General features: G+C 39.0%; 1 protein-coding gene across 1 annotated transcript; it reads right to left on the bottom strand.

The window, feature by feature from the left end:
- Positions 1-369: 369 nt before the first annotated feature.
- On the bottom strand, positions 370-17799 carry LOC104253941 (large ribosomal subunit protein uL4-like). The gene is given in 4 exon segments (XM_059815656.1): positions 370-797; positions 800-1210; positions 1213-1557; positions 17787-17799. Coding segments are annotated over 4 exon segments (1197 nt in total).
- Between the last annotated feature and the right edge of the window lie 2146 nt (positions 17800-19945).

Here is a 19945-nt window from a genome sequence, read left to right on the forward strand (position 1 = left end):
TAAATCTTTTATATAGCAGTATCCGCTAATATCTTAAGCATCAGCAACCCTAACTCCAGCCATGTCCCATTAAACCGTGTCCCGCAATGCCACGTCCACACGTTCCTTGAAGACCTCCAGTGAGGGTGACTCCACCACTTCCCTGGGCAGCTTATTCCAGTGTTTCACACTCTCTCAGTAAAGCAATTTTTCCTAATATCCAGCCTGAACCTCCCCTGGTGCAACTTGAGGCCATTTCCTCTTGTCCTGTTTTTTTGTTTGTTTGTTTTTTGTTTGTTTTTTTTTTTTTTTTTTTCCTGTTCCAATAGAATTTATGAGCTGTAAATCCAGAGTACAGTTTTCTGTAGCGGACGAAGCACTACACAGGGTTTATGCTTCAGCCTTGGCCTTCGCAGTAGTCTTGGCTGTGGTCTCCACCCTGGGCTCAGCCGGGACCTTGGCCGTGAGCTTGGCCTTGGCCTTCGCTTTCTTCTCTTCCTTAAGTTTATGGTTTTGCGCATGGCACAGAATGGTGTTGCGTCGCATCGTTTTGGCATAGAGGTTCAACTTGATCATGATTCTCAGATTCTTCAGTGGATTCTTCTTCAGGACTCTACGGCGAATCTTTTTCTTTGGAGAATGCAGCACCTTCTGGATTTCCTGGCTTCTCATGATTCTTCCAATGTCTGTATTGATCATCTTATGCATTGGCAGGTTATAGTCACTCTTCAGCATGGCAGCTTTGCGCCAGGTGCCGTACAGATCATCCAGCTTGCGGAAGGTGCTTTCCATCCAAATGCAGAAACGCCCAACGTGGCTGCAAGTCGCAGCAGATTCAGCTTGTTCACATCGAGAAGAGTAATTCCTGGGATATTCTGGAAAGCTCTAATGATACCATTGTCCTTGTTATAGATGATGCAGGGTCCCCTGCGCCGGGTGCAATGGCGATTCCTCATTTTACCCTTTCCGGCCCGCATACGCTGGGAGGCATAAACCTTTCTGACGTCATTCCAAGCTTTAAGCTTCTTAAGGAGAACAGCTTCCTTGGTTTTCTTGTAACTCTCAACTTTGTCCTCAACAACCAGAGGAAGTTCTGGAATCTCCTCAATGCGGTGGCCTTTAGACATGACCAGCACTGTAAGAGCGGACGCTGCCAGAGCGGAACAGATGGCGTAAAACTTTTGAGTTATATACACCCTACGGTGCCAGGGCTGCCAAGTCTTGGTTGGGCAAACATGCAGCCTCCACAACACATATTTCCAAAGGCACCCTGGCCAGACCGGTGAGTTCCACCACTGCGTACTCGAGGAATACGAGCAACGGCTCTCCCAGTACCCCAAGATTCAGCACTGGTCTGATGACCTGCAAGTTCACTGACAGTGTAGGGCTGCCTGTCGTTCTTGCACAAATTGGTGTGAACGAAGTTCACAACATCACAGCAAATGGGAGCCTTGAACATAGCAGACAAGGTGACATATTTGCCTAATGCTTCCCCCTTCTCAGAGTAGACGGATATTAACGGTCGAGTGCAAGCGATGGTGGTGGCGGCAGAGCGCCTCGTGCTCCCGCCCGTCTCCACTGTAGCCCTGACCGGAAAAGGTCTTATTTTTACTTTATAAGACGTGTTTCAGAGTTCTTGAGGTCAAAGATCTCTTTACTGGCAAGACAGGATATCTACAGCGCCTTATTTACACTAGTCTGTCTTGACCTGTGAAGATCTTTTGTAGGTTGTGAAGGAAGTAATCACCTTGAATAGACAAAAAAAGCGTTTGTCTCTTTTGGAAGTTAGCAAGTTTCCTTTTTGCTGATGCTTTCTGTGATAAGTGAGGACGCACACTCATTCACTCTCAACTAGCTGTGGTCATCAACATCTTCACCAGAGGTTACTGAGCACAGATTTGTGATGAGTACTGACCACTTCTAAATAAATTACTGGAACTGGAAAAATCTGCAATTTCTCAGTGAAGGCCAGTAAAGGCCAGTGAAGGCCTGGAAAGAAAAGGGAAAGGTAAAGGTAAAGGTAAAGGGAAAAGGAAAGGGAAAGGGAAAGGGAAAGGGCAGGGCAGGGCAGGGCAGAGAAGGGAAGGGAAGGGAAGGGAAGGGAAGGGAAGGGAAGGGAAGGGAAGGGAAGGGAAGGGAAGGGAAGGGAAGGGAAGGGAAGGGAAGGGAAGGGAAGGACTAGAATCAAATATGTAAAGCAATATTTTTTTTTTGTAATAATGAAAAACATTCTAGGCAATTTAAGAAGCTGCCCATTTTAGAATATAAGTATACAAAATGACACAACATAGATATATTTTTATAAGTCTAAAGGAAATTTCTGTAGCTGTAGCTACTTTTAGGCATAGCTAAAGCAAAAAATGGCAAGCTAAATCTTGAGTGCTTAATACTATTTTTCAAAAAAACTATAAAAAATATTTCCGTATTCAGTTTTTCCTGCTGGTTTGATAGATAAAGTACATATGAGAAAATCGGTTTGGCTATTAAAAAAAATCCTTTATATTACATTTCATTAATATAGCCATTATTGAAGCTCTCAACTTGAGAGGATTTGGGTATTTTTTTCCTATACTTGACAGGAATTCCTAAATCATTAATTTTATGTAAAAAAAGGGGGATTAATAAATTAGAGTGAATTCCTGCCCAGCTATTTAATACATTTGTTTGTATTTAGAAATATTTAAATTCAAGAGCCTGCATTTTTTGCCAGCTAGGTTATACTCTTGCGGACTGTACAGCTCACAATTTAACAGAGATGGTAACACTAGAAAATAATCCCACTTAAACTCTTTTTAAAAACACAGACCTGAGTTTCCATTTCGATCTCTTTTGCTCTGCGATCTTCAGCACATCACTACTGGGTACATGTGACCTATTGAATCTCATCTTTTTATGATCCTTAAAGAGATTATAAAGCTTCTGAAGTACAATGTATAAAAGTACTCATTAATTTGCTGAATGAATTACTCTAGTTGAAAAATTCAGTGAATTTGTTTATAATAGACAATACATTAAAAGTACACAGTACTCGATCTCCATCCCATGAAAAGTTCAATTTTAATAGCTATACATTCTGTATTATTTCCCATTGAATAATCAGTAGGCGGCCCTGACTTCTCCACTGAACTGTAAAAGGACACAATTCAGATTGTTCAGCTTCTAGTGGTTCCCCCTCCTCTTCTGAAGAGAATTTCCAAAGAGCAGACAAGATCCATTTGTTATTAATCCATCTAGCCTTCTTGAAGTTATTTGTCTGTGGCTGTATTTTTGCTCAATATGAAGACTGAATTGTTCCTCGCCTTATCTTCATATATATGTATTCAATATAACTTTATCAATTTGTGTTCCATCAGCTTGTGTCTTCTCGTTTCTAATTCTGATGCAGTCCCCAAATAGCAACTAAAATCATCAGAAAGCTGAAAGAGGGAATTCTCTAAATTACTGAAACCATATTCCTCTTGTAATTATTTCTTTCTATGGTACTGGAAGTCAGATATCACTCTTCCACTTCCCCAGTGGAGGTTTCTTTGTTCTCTATCATAGGACTTTGTGTAGTCTTTGATGCTTTGAATGAGTCACATCTTAAAAAAAGTTGTTGCTGTTATTCCAGGAGAAAATTTGGTAAAACTAATCTGATATTTGCATTATTAATGCAATTATTTTTAGCAAGTGCAATTTTTACTCTGTTCCATGGTCAGATTAGCACTTCGCAGTCCTTTACATTTCTTTGATTAGGTTTGGGAAGGAGGTATAGTAGCTATGAGAGTAAGTGGATTATTTTTTTCTTTACTTCCAAACTCTTTCAGCTTACTCATACTATTGAAGAATATTACAAAATTATCTTTGCTTATCATGTCTCTGCTATATCACTTTCTCTTATGCTATTGTAGATTATTTTAAAAGGTCTGCAGAATCTTTCCCTTTTGGTCAATGGTAAATGAAACTGTATCTACAATGCAATACAACTGTATCTGCAAATATGCAGACAAAAATAATGAGAAGCAATTCCTTTGCTGGCACTTCATTACCTCTATTACTTCAATTAATTTTGCCCTCTATAGTAGATATTAAACAAACAAATAAACAAAACCCCAGACCTGTCAGATAATCTTGAAAAATCATCTAGCCCAAGCTAAAGATAAAATTGAATACACTTCAAGCATTCCTGAGAGAAAGCCGTCTAACCTGCCATTCAAAAACTCCAAGAAAGGGGATTCCCTAAATCCCTGAACAAAATATTCCAAAGTTTCATTGCATGTACCACAAGAAAGATTTTCCTAATTTCTAACCAGAATTTATCCAATTTGTCAAGATTTTCTGAATTACAGTTCAGTGTGAGGACCAGTTCCTATAACTTCTAAAAAGCTGTCCTTCCTAAATTTGAAAAGACTCAAAGATATTTTCATATTCTGGAAGTAATATGAAAGAAGGAAAGCAGGGAAGGAGAGAGGTAAGGCAGAAACTGAGAAAATCTCAAAGAAATAGTCAAGACACTTGCTACTTGATACCTTCTGAAAAGGAACCTTTGCCTCATCATCATTTGGAAAAAATCCCTTCACTTTTATTTCATAAATATAAAATTGATGTCTTCATACTCTTACACGATTGAATACGCTACATAAAAATCTCACAAACATCATTGCATCTATCATTATAATACCCTGGAGATATATACCCATTCTTACCCTTGTATTCCAGAGGCAAAGAACATTGGCAGACCAAGAGGGAGTATGTGGCACTTAGAAATTGACCACAGATCTTCTAAGTCCCAGCTGAAAGCCTTGCCCACAAGCTTACTCTCACTCTCCCTCAGCTTCTTTCATCTTGAGAACCCTCATTAGTAGTAATAAAATGTGCATGATTAAAGCCTAATGAAGTATCAACTACATCCTTAAGCTATTCTTTATACTCAGAACGACTTAAGAGCTTCTTCCTAGCAGGCATTGCACTTGGAAGTGGTGTTCTTCAAGCATGAAATTGTTGTCAATACAAAGATAGTATGCTGGTTTTCTTTCATCTAATAGCTAATAGGTCACAGACCAGCCTTCTGCTTTCATAACATCATTGCTCCCTTCCCTCTCAAAACTGTAATTTCAGTCATCTCTTTAAAAAGACCTTTAGTTATTCTACTCCTTTGGTCATGATTCCTTCACTCCGTTTTTTTTTTTTTTTGTGGTTTTTTCCCCCCTCCTTTGTTCTGTTTTTCTATTTAATTTTTCAGTTTTTCCTCTGCTCTACTCAATCAAATGTGTTCAACATTTCTAAACAATCTAAGCCATGCCTCACTCTATTCACTGAATGACTGAGATCTTTTGTGTGCATTTGTCTTCTGTCTCTCCCTCTCTGTGTTTTACATTGTAAAGTTATTTGCTTGAGGATGACTGTATGTTCCTTTGATGAGAAACTCCCATCTGCTTTGTCTGGTAGCTCTGAGGAATTTATTTGCAAATAAAGGATATGCTGTATTGACAAATGCAAAGAGATTTGTGTCTGTGGGCCACAGGTTTTCCACTACAAGCAAAGGGATTTTCTTCTTTCCTCTGCATCCCATCTGGAGACCAGAATAATATAGTATAAAGGCAGTAAGTTTGCTACATGCTCCATTCAAAACAGGTCTCATCCTCTCTCTTATTCATTCCCCTTTCCAAGAGTTTTTCAGTTAAATTGCAATAACTTTTATGGAAGCTTTTCACAGACTTGTATAACACTTCTTATCCATCTTGTTATCCATCGGTACAGGGATAAGAGAGACAGCCTTTTAGAATCAGATGGGTTCTTTTTCTCTTGAGATTTTTCCCACGGACAGCAGGAGTAGCTTTTACTGGAAAAGGTTTCAGAAATAAAGTAGAAAAGTTGCTATCTTCTCCAGTTCAGCAGGTTTGGGGTTTTTTTTCTTCTCAGTGTATTGTTTGCTCTTGTCTCTAAAAACCTGATAAATAGCAAGCATCTTGAAACACTGCTGGTCTATATAGAAAGAGACTAAGGAAGCATGTGAAATGGATGGGAAATTTCTTTGGCTATAAAGAATGGGGTAAATGATGCATATTGCTGTATCATCACCCTGCAATTATAATAATTAATTATTCTAATAATTATAAATAAATTTTATATAATTAATTATAAATATATTAATTTACTATAACAGTAATTGATTATAATATAATTAAAATACTATAACATGTTGCTTGCAAAAAAGTTAATCAGTTTACATAGACCTTTAAACAACAATCCACAGTGAAACATACCATGAAAGTTCAGATTGTTCGTTCAAGACTAATCATAGTAATTTTCATTGCATACAATCCTCAGAATGTTTGAGAACATCCCATTTCTTTCATAAGTTCCCCTTAGAATTGATTATACACAGTGATAATACAGTTATTTTTCGTAGACATATGGTAGGATCAGGATGAAGATGATAGAAGGAGAAAATTATTTCATTATCAAAATTTATTGTAAAGCTAAAAACTGCTAATAACACCAATACATTAACTATGGACAAACATTGGCTTCTTTGGAATCTACTTTGGTCTGAGAAGGTTGTGTAATGTTCTCGCAGTGTGAAATTTATTTATGATTTTAAGAACATGAAAAGAAGCTCTTGTTAAATATCTTATTTCATGTATTTTTACTTTAGGGGTCCTTTGCTACATAAAAAAAAATAATCACATGAATAAAAGCAACTGCTAAAGTAGTTATTAAAATGTTAAGGTTTTGTTATTGTTCTGTTATTTTACTATTTTAAATGACCTTTTATATGAAGAATAAAATCAAAGTGATTTTATAATATCCAAAATGTCTTCAATTTTCAAAATAAATTTCTGAATGACTACTGAATTTTACACAGTTCTGTGAAACAGAAATAAAGTAACATTTCTAATCTTCCAAGCTGCACTCAAGATTTTGTTAAACCCTTTAAGTCCTTTGACATTTTATTTCACTATGGCAATTCATCCTAAATCCTGTGCACTTACGGCTAAAAATGGTCACCTACTGTTTAACACACCATAATCCAGAATCCAAACTTAAACCCTTAGTCCTTTTAGCCTACAAATTCAATAAGGTATTAAAATGCGTTTCCACCTTAAAACAAACAAGGTGATTATGGACTTTCTTATAAGACTCTTCCTTATAAGAAAGTGCTATTTCACATAAGGAAATTTTTTTTTGAAACTTAGTACTAATTAATATAAGAAGATTGAGAGTAATATAGGTTTCCAGACTTTCTAACTATTCAGAAGCATTCCTATCGATATCTAAGATTTGGCAACTCCAAGCTTCCAGGCTCTTTGCAAAGAATGGAAAAGTTTTAAGCATTCTATTTTAAGAAAGAGCTCTCAGGACACCAGGGCTCTCCTGTTCTATAGGAGGAGATATTCTTGCCTAAATAAGAACATGCGCACTGCCTTTAACTGCTGACGGGCTTCTGAAGAGCGCAACATTTCATTTCATTCACCAAAACTAAAAAAAAAAAAAATGCCAAAAAAGCCCACCAGAAAAAAATGCACAGATATGTTCTCATTGTTTTGTAATATGCTTTAAAAGTAACTTACTTTCAATTTTTCTAGCTTTTGTTATGAAACAAAGTGAAAACTTTCTTGAAACCTCACACAAAGGAAACATCAGGCTGCTCAGAGTAATTCTGCTAAAGCTCACCATTATCAATTTACATGCTTAAAATATGTTTGGCTGATAGAAAGTCCTATCTGCAGAATTTATAAGAATCATACATGCGTCCTTCAAAACAATGAGACAAGAATACAGACAATTTTTGTTGATACTTTTATGGTAACACATACTTTTACAGAATAAAGAAGTAGATGAGTTGATTAGCTTTCTCATTGCCAGGCAAATCTAATTTTTGGTAGCTACTGTAAACTACATTAGCAATATTGATTGATAACTAATTACAAAAACAAACTCCTAAATAACATGTAGTATAAGCATCTAAAATGTCTAAGTAAACTGATTAACTGATCATTAGCTTTTTTATCGCTTGGTCCTCACACTGCAGGAACTATTTCATCAGTAGCTTATTCATCAATGACTTTGAAAGATAAATTTTATTAGAATATCTCAGACCTCTGAGATATATAGCAAAAGGTTTATTTTGATATTTGTTAAGCCACTGACTAAATAATGACATCTTTGCAAGTATTTATTGATTCAAATTCATTTTTCTAAGAGACATGAGATGTATGGCATTGATCCAAATTGTTTTGAAGTAAATGGAAAAATTCCTTTTAACTTCAGTAGGCTGGATCAGACCCATGTAGAACAAGGACAAAAACAAAGGAAACAGGATCACATATTCAAGAGGATTAGTTGAGTGACAGTACAAAAATGTACAGCATGAAATACATTTCAGATATGTATGAAAGCACTGGAAGTATAGTATCTGACACCATGCATGTGCAGTTAGATATTTCTGAGACACTTAGTTTGAATATTCACTTTAAAAAATCATGCTAAAAATAATTGTAGTATTTTTAAAAATTACATCAATCTGTATAATCTTTTCTTCCATTATTTATTATGTAGATTGGGGTATCACCTAATTGCTAGTCTTTATTTTCTTCCTTTTATTTTCCTTTTTAAAGCCTCTTCTAATTTCACTTGCTTTTTATTTGAGTAGGTTACATGTTATTTCACTTGAGCCACTTGGCTGAGCCGTTAGCTCCCGCTGTGGTCAATAGAGATGGGTTTCCACAGAAGAATATAAACCTATGATAGAATGCAATGAGTCATTATCCTTTCTCCACTGATTTTAGAGAGAACCTGAAAAACTGGATTAGACTAAGCTATTAGTTTTTAGATGCTTCAAGTCAGATACCGTAAGCCTACTGTAGATATCCTGGTGAATAGGTATTGTCTTACGTAGCTTAATAATATAAACATCCCTGTTAATTACTGGCACAACTCCATTGCACATGCATGCAGCTCATCTGCAGCACAGAAGTTCTGTCATATATTCCTTCTGGGTCTGATCTTTGTTTATAGATATGTATCATCGACCTGCTGCCTAGCAACATCTTTAAAACTTCATGTCATTTTGCATTTCATCATTCCTCCACACCCACTATTCTTACTTCATGTATACACAAAAGCCTATCTAGTTTTGAACCCATCTTTCTGATTTATCATTTTTCTTTATTGCTAAGGAAAATGTATTAACTCTGTGTAATATTCTGACAATTTCATGCATTTTAAACTATAAGTAAGAAGACATATATTCTTGTATCAGTTAAATCTCATTATATATGATCCTTGAATTGACAAAGTGCATAACTTTAAAGATATGCTTAATGCATTACGCATGTCTTTAGTGTTTATTCTTTAGCAACAATCAGTTTTCATTTGTAGGGTTTTGAGATTCAGTAAAGACAGTACCCACAATTCCACTTTGCAAAATCATTTAGGGCATTAGAACTGAAAAGATTTTGTGATGAATTTCAGAACTGAATTGTTATGACTATTATAATGAGACACTGGCTGACATTATGAGAGCAGAATAACAAAAATCCGAGCGCTGTCTATATCGCATTCTAGAATATAATTTCTTACAATACTAGATTTCTTTTATTGTACAACACTATGATCACAAGGTTATTTAAATGGAATCTAACAGCAAACTTGCATGCTAGGCAAGCTACTGCCCACTTTTAAAAAGAAACAAATTGAAGTTATGATTCCAGACAGATTATGGTTTCACAATAAACAGAGTAAGGTAGTTGAGAACCATACTGTCTCCAGAGGCACAATCTCTGTGTGTGCTAAGAGGCTAGGGCAAAAGGAAAATCCAGTTACTCCATTATACCTCCTGAATCACGATGAAGCACAGTCAATGCCGGCATTCAGACAGATACTCATGAAGCAGCCAGTGTTTTTCTGGTCCCAGTAGCAAACCACCAGTATGTTGGAGCAGGGTGGGGGGTGGGTAGAACATAACAATACACAACACTCTGCAAGTATTTCAGAAGGTTTTGCTTACTTCAACATGATTCATTTTTAATTTGGTTCTGGTGACTGGTATGAACTTAAGTGCCTTTTTCCTCTCCATTCCATGACAGATTCTCCCAGGCTTTAGTTTGATATCTCTGAGTGAATCACGCAAGGCAGAGAGGTTGCCTCAAAATAACTTTGTTGATATGATGGAAAAGCACAATGTAGTCAATCACGATAAATAAATATGTATGCACTATGTAACAAAGCACTGAGACTTAATGAACGGTAGTCTTGCTGTGCTGTGTTTTGCCAAAGAGAACCATTTGATGAATTCTATTTCCATTAGCTAGCACTTTCTTAATTGTAGGTAGCTCAGCTCGGTACAGTACAATTACCAGCTTTCCTTTCTTTTTGATGTACCCAAGAATTCTCAGTCCTTGTATGGTAGTTAGTTTTTCAGAGCCAAGGGAACACCTCTTCTCTTGATTAAACTGGTTTAAAAAGAATTTTGACTTGCTTAATTAGCTTCTCTAGAACTGCTAATAACCACACATCCTCCACTGTGAACCATGTAATTATTGTGACATTAATTCTCTCCCTGGGATACTTTATTCTTGATGTGATCATTTCTTTTTTTCGATTGCTGGCTGGTGATTTTACTATTGCAGAGTAATGAGCACCATAAGACATGTTTGACTATTACTCAGGATCTTCAGTGTCCTTCCATATGATGCAAAGAGCGTACCCATAAGTAGTAACAGCATGCTGGTTACTAGTGATAAAGCATTAAAACAAAATAGAAGAAAATTTCAGCAAAGCTTTTGAAATTGTTGTAACACTGTGAAACTCTTTTCATGCATCCCTGTATCAGCTTGTAACTCCATCACATCCATATCTCAGCAAGTATGCAAAGTGAGGACAGAATGATGAAAGAAAATATTATTCCCTTTACTTTAACAGACAGAAATACTATAGATTTATTAAAGAACACACAGCCCTTATAATTCTGTCTACTTTAAGCCATGTTGCGCCTCCCAGTCTAAGGAGACCAGTGAAGTTTAGTTCTTCTGGGGCAAGTCAGACTGGCCAGAAGCCTCCATAAGCTCTTTCTTCATAGCTGGGGACTAGATAGGCCATTCTTCTTTCTCTTTGTCAGACACAATACTGTTACACTGGGAGCAGGGTTGAAAGAAACCCTACAATGCTTCTACATTGCTAACTATCCTGTAAAGATATTTACACTGATGAGAGCGACCTGATTTTTAGACCTACAATATTGAAAAATAGACCTTAATGGATTGAAAACTCTGAATCAGCTTGTACATACAGAAGGGGTTTGGAGAATATCAGTTTGAAAATTCCCTAAATGTAACAGTAAAAGGTAGTAAACAGTAGAATCAGCAGGGACATAGGCATTTCTGCCCTCGGCAACTTTGTGCTATCTAGGTTTCAGGAATAGCTTCTTTCTGGCTGTTGGAAAGAAAGTCCGTTACCTACTTCTTCTACATTTTCTAAACAGTTAAGCCACGTACGTGCCATACTGATTCACATATCTGCCTGACATCTGTGAAGATACTTTTTGGTACTTCATGATCATGGGCATGAGTTTTTTGTTTTCTTCTAAGTTGTAGTGGGTATTGTTGCTTCATTGATTTATTTCTTAGTCCCTTTTATATTTCAGCAGGCAGCCTTAAAAATAAAAACAAGTTGCAAAAAACCAGCCCTAGAACGAGTATCACACAATCACAGAATGACAGAATCACAGAATCACTAAGGTTGGAAAAGACCTGTAAGATCATCAAGTCCAACCATCAACCCAACACCAGCATGCCCACTAAAACATGTCCCACAATGCCATGTCCACACGTTCCTTGAAGACCTCCAGGGATGGCAACTCCACCACCTGCCTGGGCAGCCTGTTCCAATGCATCAACACTCTCTCAGTAAAGAAATTTTTCCTAATATCCAGCCTGAACCTCCCCTGGTGCAACTTGAGGCCATTTCCTCTCATTCTATCACTTGTCACTTGAGAGAAGAGACTGACACCCACCTCTCTGCAACCCCCTTTCAGGTAATTGTAGAGAGCGATGAGGTCTCCCCTCAGCCTCCTCTTCTCCAGGCTAAACAACCCCAGTTCCCTCAGCCACTCCTCATAAGACTTGTGCTCCAGACCCCTCACCAGCTTCGTTGCCCTTCTCTGGACACGCTCCAGCACCTCAGTGTCCTTCTTGTAGTGAGGGGCCCAAAACTGAACACAGTATTCAAGGTGCGGCCTCACCAGCGCCGAGTACAGGGGCACGATCACCTCCCTGCTCCTGCTGGCCACACTGTTTCTGATACAGGCCAGGATGCTGTTGGCCTTCTTGGCCACCTGGGCACACTGCTGGCTCATCTTCAGTCGGCTGTCAACCAGCACCCCCAGGTCCTTTTCTGCGGGGGAGCTTTCCAGCCACTCATCCCCAAGCCTGTAGCATTGCATGGGGTTGTTGCGACCAAAGTGCAGGATCTGTCACTTGGCCTTGTTGAACCTTATACAATTGGCCTCAGCCCATCGATCCAGCCTGTCCAGATCCCTCTGCAGAGCCTTCTGACCCTCAAGCAGATCAACACTCCTGCCCAAATTGGTGTCATCTGCAAACTTGCTGAGGGAGCACTCAACCCCCTCATCCAGATCATCGATAAAGATATTAAACAAGACCAGCCCCAAAACTGAGCCCTGGGCGACTCCGCTTGTGACCGGCCGCCAACTGGATTTCGCTCCATTCACCACGACTCTCTGGGCTCGGCCGTCCAGCCAGTTTTTTACCCAGCGAATAGTGCACCTGTTTAAGCCACGAGCCGCCAGCTTCTCCAGGAGAATACTGTGGGAGACAGTGTCGAAGGCTTTAAAGTCCAAGACAGTTCTGAGGATTTTAACCACCACCAGTCATCTCCCTTGATTAATTAATTAATTTACCCATTAATGTAGGTGGTAAGTAATGATTCTTAAAATGTTATTGTCATTAGCTCTATCACAGAAGAAAACAGAGTTCTATGTTGTCAGGACTCTGAGGGCACTACCAGCCCTTGATGGCCCTGCCCAGCCTCCTCTGGGAACTCCCCCCAGCCCTGCACATGAACCCAGGAGTCCCATTTCAGATCAGACTGGGGTCCTCAGTCTCCTGCCAGCATAGGAGTGCTGGTCTCTAGCCCTGTCCCCAGAATGGACCTCAGGCTCACACTTGTAGCCATGTCTCCAGCCCCATTCCTGTCCCCTTCTCCTGCTGCTGGATGGATTCTGACATTAGCTTGTCACTTGCCTGCCCGGGACTGTCAACAGATCCCATTACAGTGCCTGGCTCTTCCCGCCCTGGTCAGACCCTGAGGGATGGTGCCCATTGGTGAGAGCACTGCCAGGCCTGGGGTCAACCTTGGCTCACAGCTCCCAGTCCCAAAGGGAGCAGCTGGCCCTTGCTGCACCCTGACACATATCTGAAGAAATGTACTCTGAGTGACATCTGTGTCACTGGCTCCAGAGTGCATATTTTATTTGTAAATTATTTTTGAAAGTGCACCATACCCTTCTCAGTATGACAGACAGCTTTTTCCTTTATTGAAGACTTCATGTTAGACTTTGTGACTCTTAATCTCCAGAGAGCATTATTTCAATAGTCATTATTACTCATATATTATTTAATAATCTCAAATTTGCATATACATTAGTTTTTCCATAAATGACCACAACAAATCTGAATTTACTTCAGTATTAACTACCACTATTTCCACACTACATATGATCAGAATTTTTTTTTCTTTTTTATTGCTAAGGCTTGTTATACAAATTTGTATCGTCTGCATCTGGCTTGTTAAAATCTAATTTACAGTTTCTGCCTCAAGAGGATAAGAAGTGGTGTCTGTGTGCTCCATTGTATATCCCTAAGAAACAATTCACTTTTGAACTCCGAATTTTTTTCATTGTAAATTGGTACTGTGATAGAAAAATAAACACATTTGTTTTCATGAAATGCTGTAGGGGGGAAAAAATCATCATTTCTTTCTAGCAAATAAGCTATAATGCAACCAGTATCTGTATTAGAAGTTGCCATTTTGTATTTTACACAGCAATACATGGATTATTTTAACCTTTAACCACTCATTTGTTATCAAATCCATGTGATGAACATCCATTTCTGTTAAATAACATCTGATAATTGGAATCATACAAAATAATAATTTTGGTACAGCAATGCAATCGGGTGGGGGGAGGGAGGGAGGAAACCCAGCAACATATAAGCAAAATTCCTGCTCCAAATGGAAGTTCTAGGTACTTTCCTTTAATCTGTCCATCGTCTATTCTAAGTACATTTTCATTACCCAAATTGCTGTAAAAGCATTTTTTCCTTTTCTTTCATTTGTAATGACTAACTTCTCCATCTAAAGTCACTACTTTTGAATACCCTTCTGTGAAGATTCAGTTTACAAAACCACAAAACACATTGTATCAACTTCCCACTTGCCTTCTGCCATTCCGGAAGTTGTCTTGACCCTTCACTGCCACTAGCTGATCACTAGCTTTTTTAATTTAAAGAAAGGGGCGCTTTCATATTCATATTTACATAGTTAAATATCTTCACATCCTTGCCTGTTTATAAGGCTGCCAGTCAAAAGTATCCAAATGCATTAAAATCCAGGTAGCACAGTGCTACCTACCATGACAGCATGGATTGCCTAGGGCTCTGAGGAAGAAATATAAAAGTTGGGCTTTTCGAGAGTCTTGGAATAGTAAACCTGAAAGATGGGTTAGTTATTTTGTTGCTTGCATTATTTTTTTTTTAAGATTATCTTAATATATAAATTAAATAATTTTCTAAAGCAGCAGCACCTTTCTTGGAGAAGGTTTGGTGGCTGACTATGACTACCTTTGCTTTAGATGGCTACAGTTCAGAATCTAAGCCAAAACCAAAAAAATCACATAATTCCAGAGCAAAAGACAAGTCAAAGCTAGAGGCTTGAGGCCCAGAGCAAACACCATGTGAAAGCCATGAGAGTTCAGAGATGCAGGCTGTCCGTAAGTACAGAATTGAGTTACAGTCAACTTGGGTCTGGCATTGTGCCACTAAGCCAGTAACTTCTTGCCACTGACATGCATCATTGCTACTACATTGTACCACAAGGTGGTATACCTGGGCTTCATAATTACTGGACATCTGGTTTTTGTTCTACTCCTTTATATTGTTCTTAAATGTAAACCAAATTTTATTCCTTCAGAAGAAGCTAATAAATCCGTAAGACTCTCCAAGGGGCAAAAGAAAGGGTCTGCTTAGCAAAAAAGGCAGTAAAAAAGAAAAGACTAGTTGGAGACCAGTGACTAGTGGTGTACCAGGGACCAATACTGGGTCCAGCCCTGTTTAACACCTTCATTAATGATCTGGATGACAGGGCAGAGTGTACCCTCAGCAAGTTTGCAGACCACACCAAACTGGGAGGAGTCACTGATACACCGAGGGTTTTGCTGCCATCCAAGAGGGACCTTGAGAGGCTGAAGAAATGGGCCGACAGGAACCTCAAAAGGAAAGGTATTGTTCTACCTGGGGAGGAACAATACCATGCACCAATATATGCTGGGGACTACCCAGCTTGGCAGAAAGGGACCTGGGGGTCCTGGTGGACACCAGGTTGAACATGAGCCAGCAACGTCCCCTTGCTGCAAAGAAGGTGACTGGTATCCTGGGCTACATGAGGCAAAGTATTGCCCGCAGGTCAAGGGAGGTGATCCTTCACCTTATTCAGCACTGGTGAGGCCACACCTGCAGTACTGTGTCCAGTTTTGGGTGCCTCCAAGAAACATATGGGCATACCAGAGAGAGTTCAACACAGTACCACAGGGATGATGAAGGGACTGGAGCACCTCACAGATGAGGAAAGGCTGAAAGAGCTGGGACTGTTTAGCCTAGAGAAGGCTCAGGAGGGAATCTTATCAATGGATATAAATACCTGAAAGGAGGGTGCAAAGAGGACAGAGACAGGCTCTTTTTAGTGGTATCCAGTGACAGGACAAGAGGCAATTTTGTGAAAACACCTTTTTGTTTTTTTTAATGTAACCTGTTCTATTAAGTCTTGGGAAGATAAAAATCTCACAATTTGTACAACTGTAGCTAGGGCATGATTGATTGGCTGCAGCAAGAGCGCTGCTTTTTTCATGCTGAGTTTTTTATAGGTTTGGAGTCAGGAAGTGAGGTCAACCTCACTATCTCTACAAACAAGTTTATAGATTTGGAGTGGGATGCATTAGTCAAATCAAATTAAATGGCCACACAGAAACCTTTGGCAACCCTTGAAAAAAACGATTTCTACTACAGGTTTGCTAAGGTGTGCCATCTCTACAGAACAGAAGGAAGGCTGGTAAAATAGTTAAACACTTTTCTTCCTATTAACTATATATGTTAGCAATCTGATAAGTTGATATTCTCATATACTGGTTAATATTCAGTACCAGTTAATATCCAGTTTATCAGCTGACAATATAGAACCCTGAGTTTAACCTACTTTCTGATGGACATAAAACCAAGTGAAAAAAATTGCCTTTCTTGAAACACACAAAGACATTTAATGAAATGAATTTAAATACAGTTTCCTTAGCTGAAAGTTATTGATAAATCTTGAACTGGGGTAGAATCAACTACAGTCAATGGCAATTGTAAGGCTTTTTGTTTGTGGTTTATTATCTTTATTATTATTATTATCATCATCATCATCATTACTACTATTTCCTAGCCTTTTGGCCAAAATGCTATATACATACACAAAAACTGATTGTTGGCAGCTGATAGTTCCTTAGACAGTGTTCACTTACTGATTCCTTTTTCATCTGTTCAATAAATGTATCAGCTGCAATTGCATAATTTAAATTGCAAAAATTGTCAAGGAAAAAAATCACACAAATTATCATTAGATACTACCACAAAACTCACCCAACAAAATTAAATTAATACAGCATTTTAGTTTAAGACAATACTATAAAGAAGATTTCCTTAAGAAGAATGGACCAGATAAATCTGTTTAATTCTTCAGTGTGTTACAGCAAGAGGAGTTTTAACTGAAAATGCTACCGGTGTAGCAATTTAGAAGTTGCATCTGTACCTGTTTCTTGAGGCTTTTAAATGGAAGATCTTCATTTAGTCACATTTAAAAAAGAACAGATGACCTTCCAAACTAAATTAGAAACAGAGCAGAGCCTTTGTAATAATTAAAAGTGTATACATCAGAGAAGGATTTGTCCTTCCTGTTCCTTAATAATGAAGAAAATGCATGAAAGCTAAATAAAATGTGCTTTTGGACCACTTTGGTATAGGGTGGGATTACAGGGTTTTATTTAATCAGTCTTCCTATCAGCCCATATTTATGTTATGCTTCAATACTCTCCATGATACTGTCCTCTAAAAATGTTATTCAGTTATGCATTTTCTTCTGGCCTCTTTTCATCAAGCAACAAGACAGCAATGGAGATGTATCATTATGCTGCAACTATGGTTAAAGAAATGTGAATAATGCCTAAGCATTAAATTAGCAATCAGTCTGCCGGCTCTTGTCAAGAATGGTCCACCAATTTTATTATTTAGACACTACTTCAATGGCTTACAGCAGATGAGGGGTGAAAGGCATTTCTTTTCTTATGTGTGAATAAAAAAACCTCAGTACCCCAGCAGGTGGATGGGGAGCAGGTGAAAAAGTAGTGCCAAGGAAACACCCATCTCCGAGTCCCCCCCCAAAATTAGCACTCGTTCTTAGCTGGTTTGTTAAATAAGTGTAAAGGAGTCACGTAATGGTGGCACCTCCCTGGGAGGGGTTGGTTTCCTAATGGAGACTGGGAACCTCCCACATACCTGTACCAGGCATCTCGCCGTCCCATCAGTGCTCATGTCCCCCGCCCCTCCTGCCCGGCAGCACCCCGCTGCCGCTCCGCCGCGGACCCCCCGCCTTGCTCCAGGGCCGGCCACCAAGGGCCGCGGCCTCCCGGCGGCCGTTCCCAGCGCCCGACGGCCGCGAGGCGCCTGTTGCCAGGCTACGTCCCGCCAAGCCACCCTGCGTGCGGGGCCGACTGCGCGGGGCAGTAAGGGCCGAGAGTCCCGGCCCCACGACCCCGGCCCCGGCCTCGCCGCGGTAGGCCCCGCCGCTTCGAGCTCGGCCAAGGTCACTACCGCCCCTCCTCCCGCTGCGGTGAGCAATCTGACACACACTGGCCCAACACCCCACACCCACGCGCCACGGGCTCCCCATTCCCCCTAGAAAGGGGAATAAATACCCACACGGTATGAAACACGCTCAGGGACACATACACGTGTGCACACCCCACCAAGAGTTGCTGAAATTGCGGATGTCTGAATACATTGCTGTGTCCTCACAGTGCAAGTTTGCATAGCTCTACAGAGGGATTATAGGCTACCTCGGCTAAAGTTGTACTTTTTTTTTTTACATCATAGGTATAATTTATGAGTTACAGAGCTATTATTATCTAAAATTGAATTAATCATAAACAAATAGCTGGTATATAGTTATTATCACAGTGGCATGTGAATAGCACTTTTTTTTAAAAGTATGGCGTGGTTTTCTTAGTTTAGTTGTATAAAAAAATGTTTTCACTAAATTGCTTCCTTGCATTTTTAGATTTTTTTTCATTGATTGTTTTCATTTATATGTTGGGGTAATTTAAGAGTAAAAACAGTGCTTGAAGTGAAAACTCAGTGTTTTAGCTTTGACAATGACAACAGGAAATACTTGCTCCTCTATATCCTTTCTTTTTTACAGATGAATTTGTTATATTTAACCCAAGTTAACAAGTTTTTTGGATGCCAGAAACTAATGTTTTGCAAATATAGTTTTCGTAAGGGAAGAAAAATCCTCAGGTTGGCATATGTAGACATTTGTCACCATGCCACGGTAAGCTGAAAGACTATCGAAGGCATCAGTTTAAGTACATGGAGCAAGTGCTTTGATCACTGAAAAACCGTAACCCAAACAAATTTGATCCCACAACACACTGCTCCCAAGAATGGATCCAAAAAATATTATCAACTCCCCCCAGCACAGTGGAAGAAATATAAAAAGTCTGAGAGCAGGCATACATTGTTGTGTATTATAACCATGAAAATATGGTTTTACTGAACTATATAGGAATACACTTCTTATGTATACTCAGTTTATAAGCAAGGCTAGTAAAACAGACATCTAAGGCTCTATCTGCCAAGTGGTTTGGGGTGACCCTTTCTTTTTCTTACAGATACTACCGGGGGGAGGAGGGAGAAAGAACTACCTAGTTAAGTTTTTATCTTTAAGAGTTTGAAAATTGAACAGAGAACCACGGGATCTTAATAGCAGTGCATTATATATACACAGATGTATTATTAATATTTTTTCAGCTCCTTCAGGATAAAAGAAAAAGAAAAAAGCTAATAAAAATAATGACAGTTATTTTGCATCTGTTTCTATTTGAAGTTCCTACTCACAGTAAGGAATGCCTGAAATGGCAGCAAAACATACACTGAATAGCAGTTAAGGTTTGAGGTTGGTATTGAATCAGAATTCTTGCTCACATTTTATAATATCAGAATCTTATCAGCAGTTGTCATAGTGCTTACTGATGACAAAGTTGCTCCCAGAACCTCAGCGTGATATTGGGAAGCCATTTTATTAGGATCTGTACAAACATATAAAAAAAGAGAGTCCCTGCCCCAAGCTATTTGTAGTATAAATAGGCAAGACTGAATATGTGGAAAATGAAGATAAAATAAAAGGTAAAAGAAATGAAATAATACCCAAAGGCTACACAACACAACTATTATGAAGCAGAAAACAGTCCCTGAATTCTGATTCGCTGTACACCTAGACCTCTTGTGGCACAGATTTCATTAATTATTATCCTATAGAAAGTTCTCTTTCAGAGCCTGGCTGCATTTGACTGAGAACTGAAAACACAGAAGCTAAAGATTGACCTGGTCTACGCCTTCAGAGTGTACGAAGCCTCACGCAGGACAAAAGGGAAGAG

Source organism: Gavia stellata, chromosome 3 (genome assembly GCF_030936135.1).
Source record: "Gavia stellata isolate bGavSte3 chromosome 3, bGavSte3.hap2, whole genome shotgun sequence".
Lineage (NCBI taxonomy): Eukaryota > Metazoa > Chordata > Aves > Gaviiformes > Gaviidae > Gavia > Gavia stellata.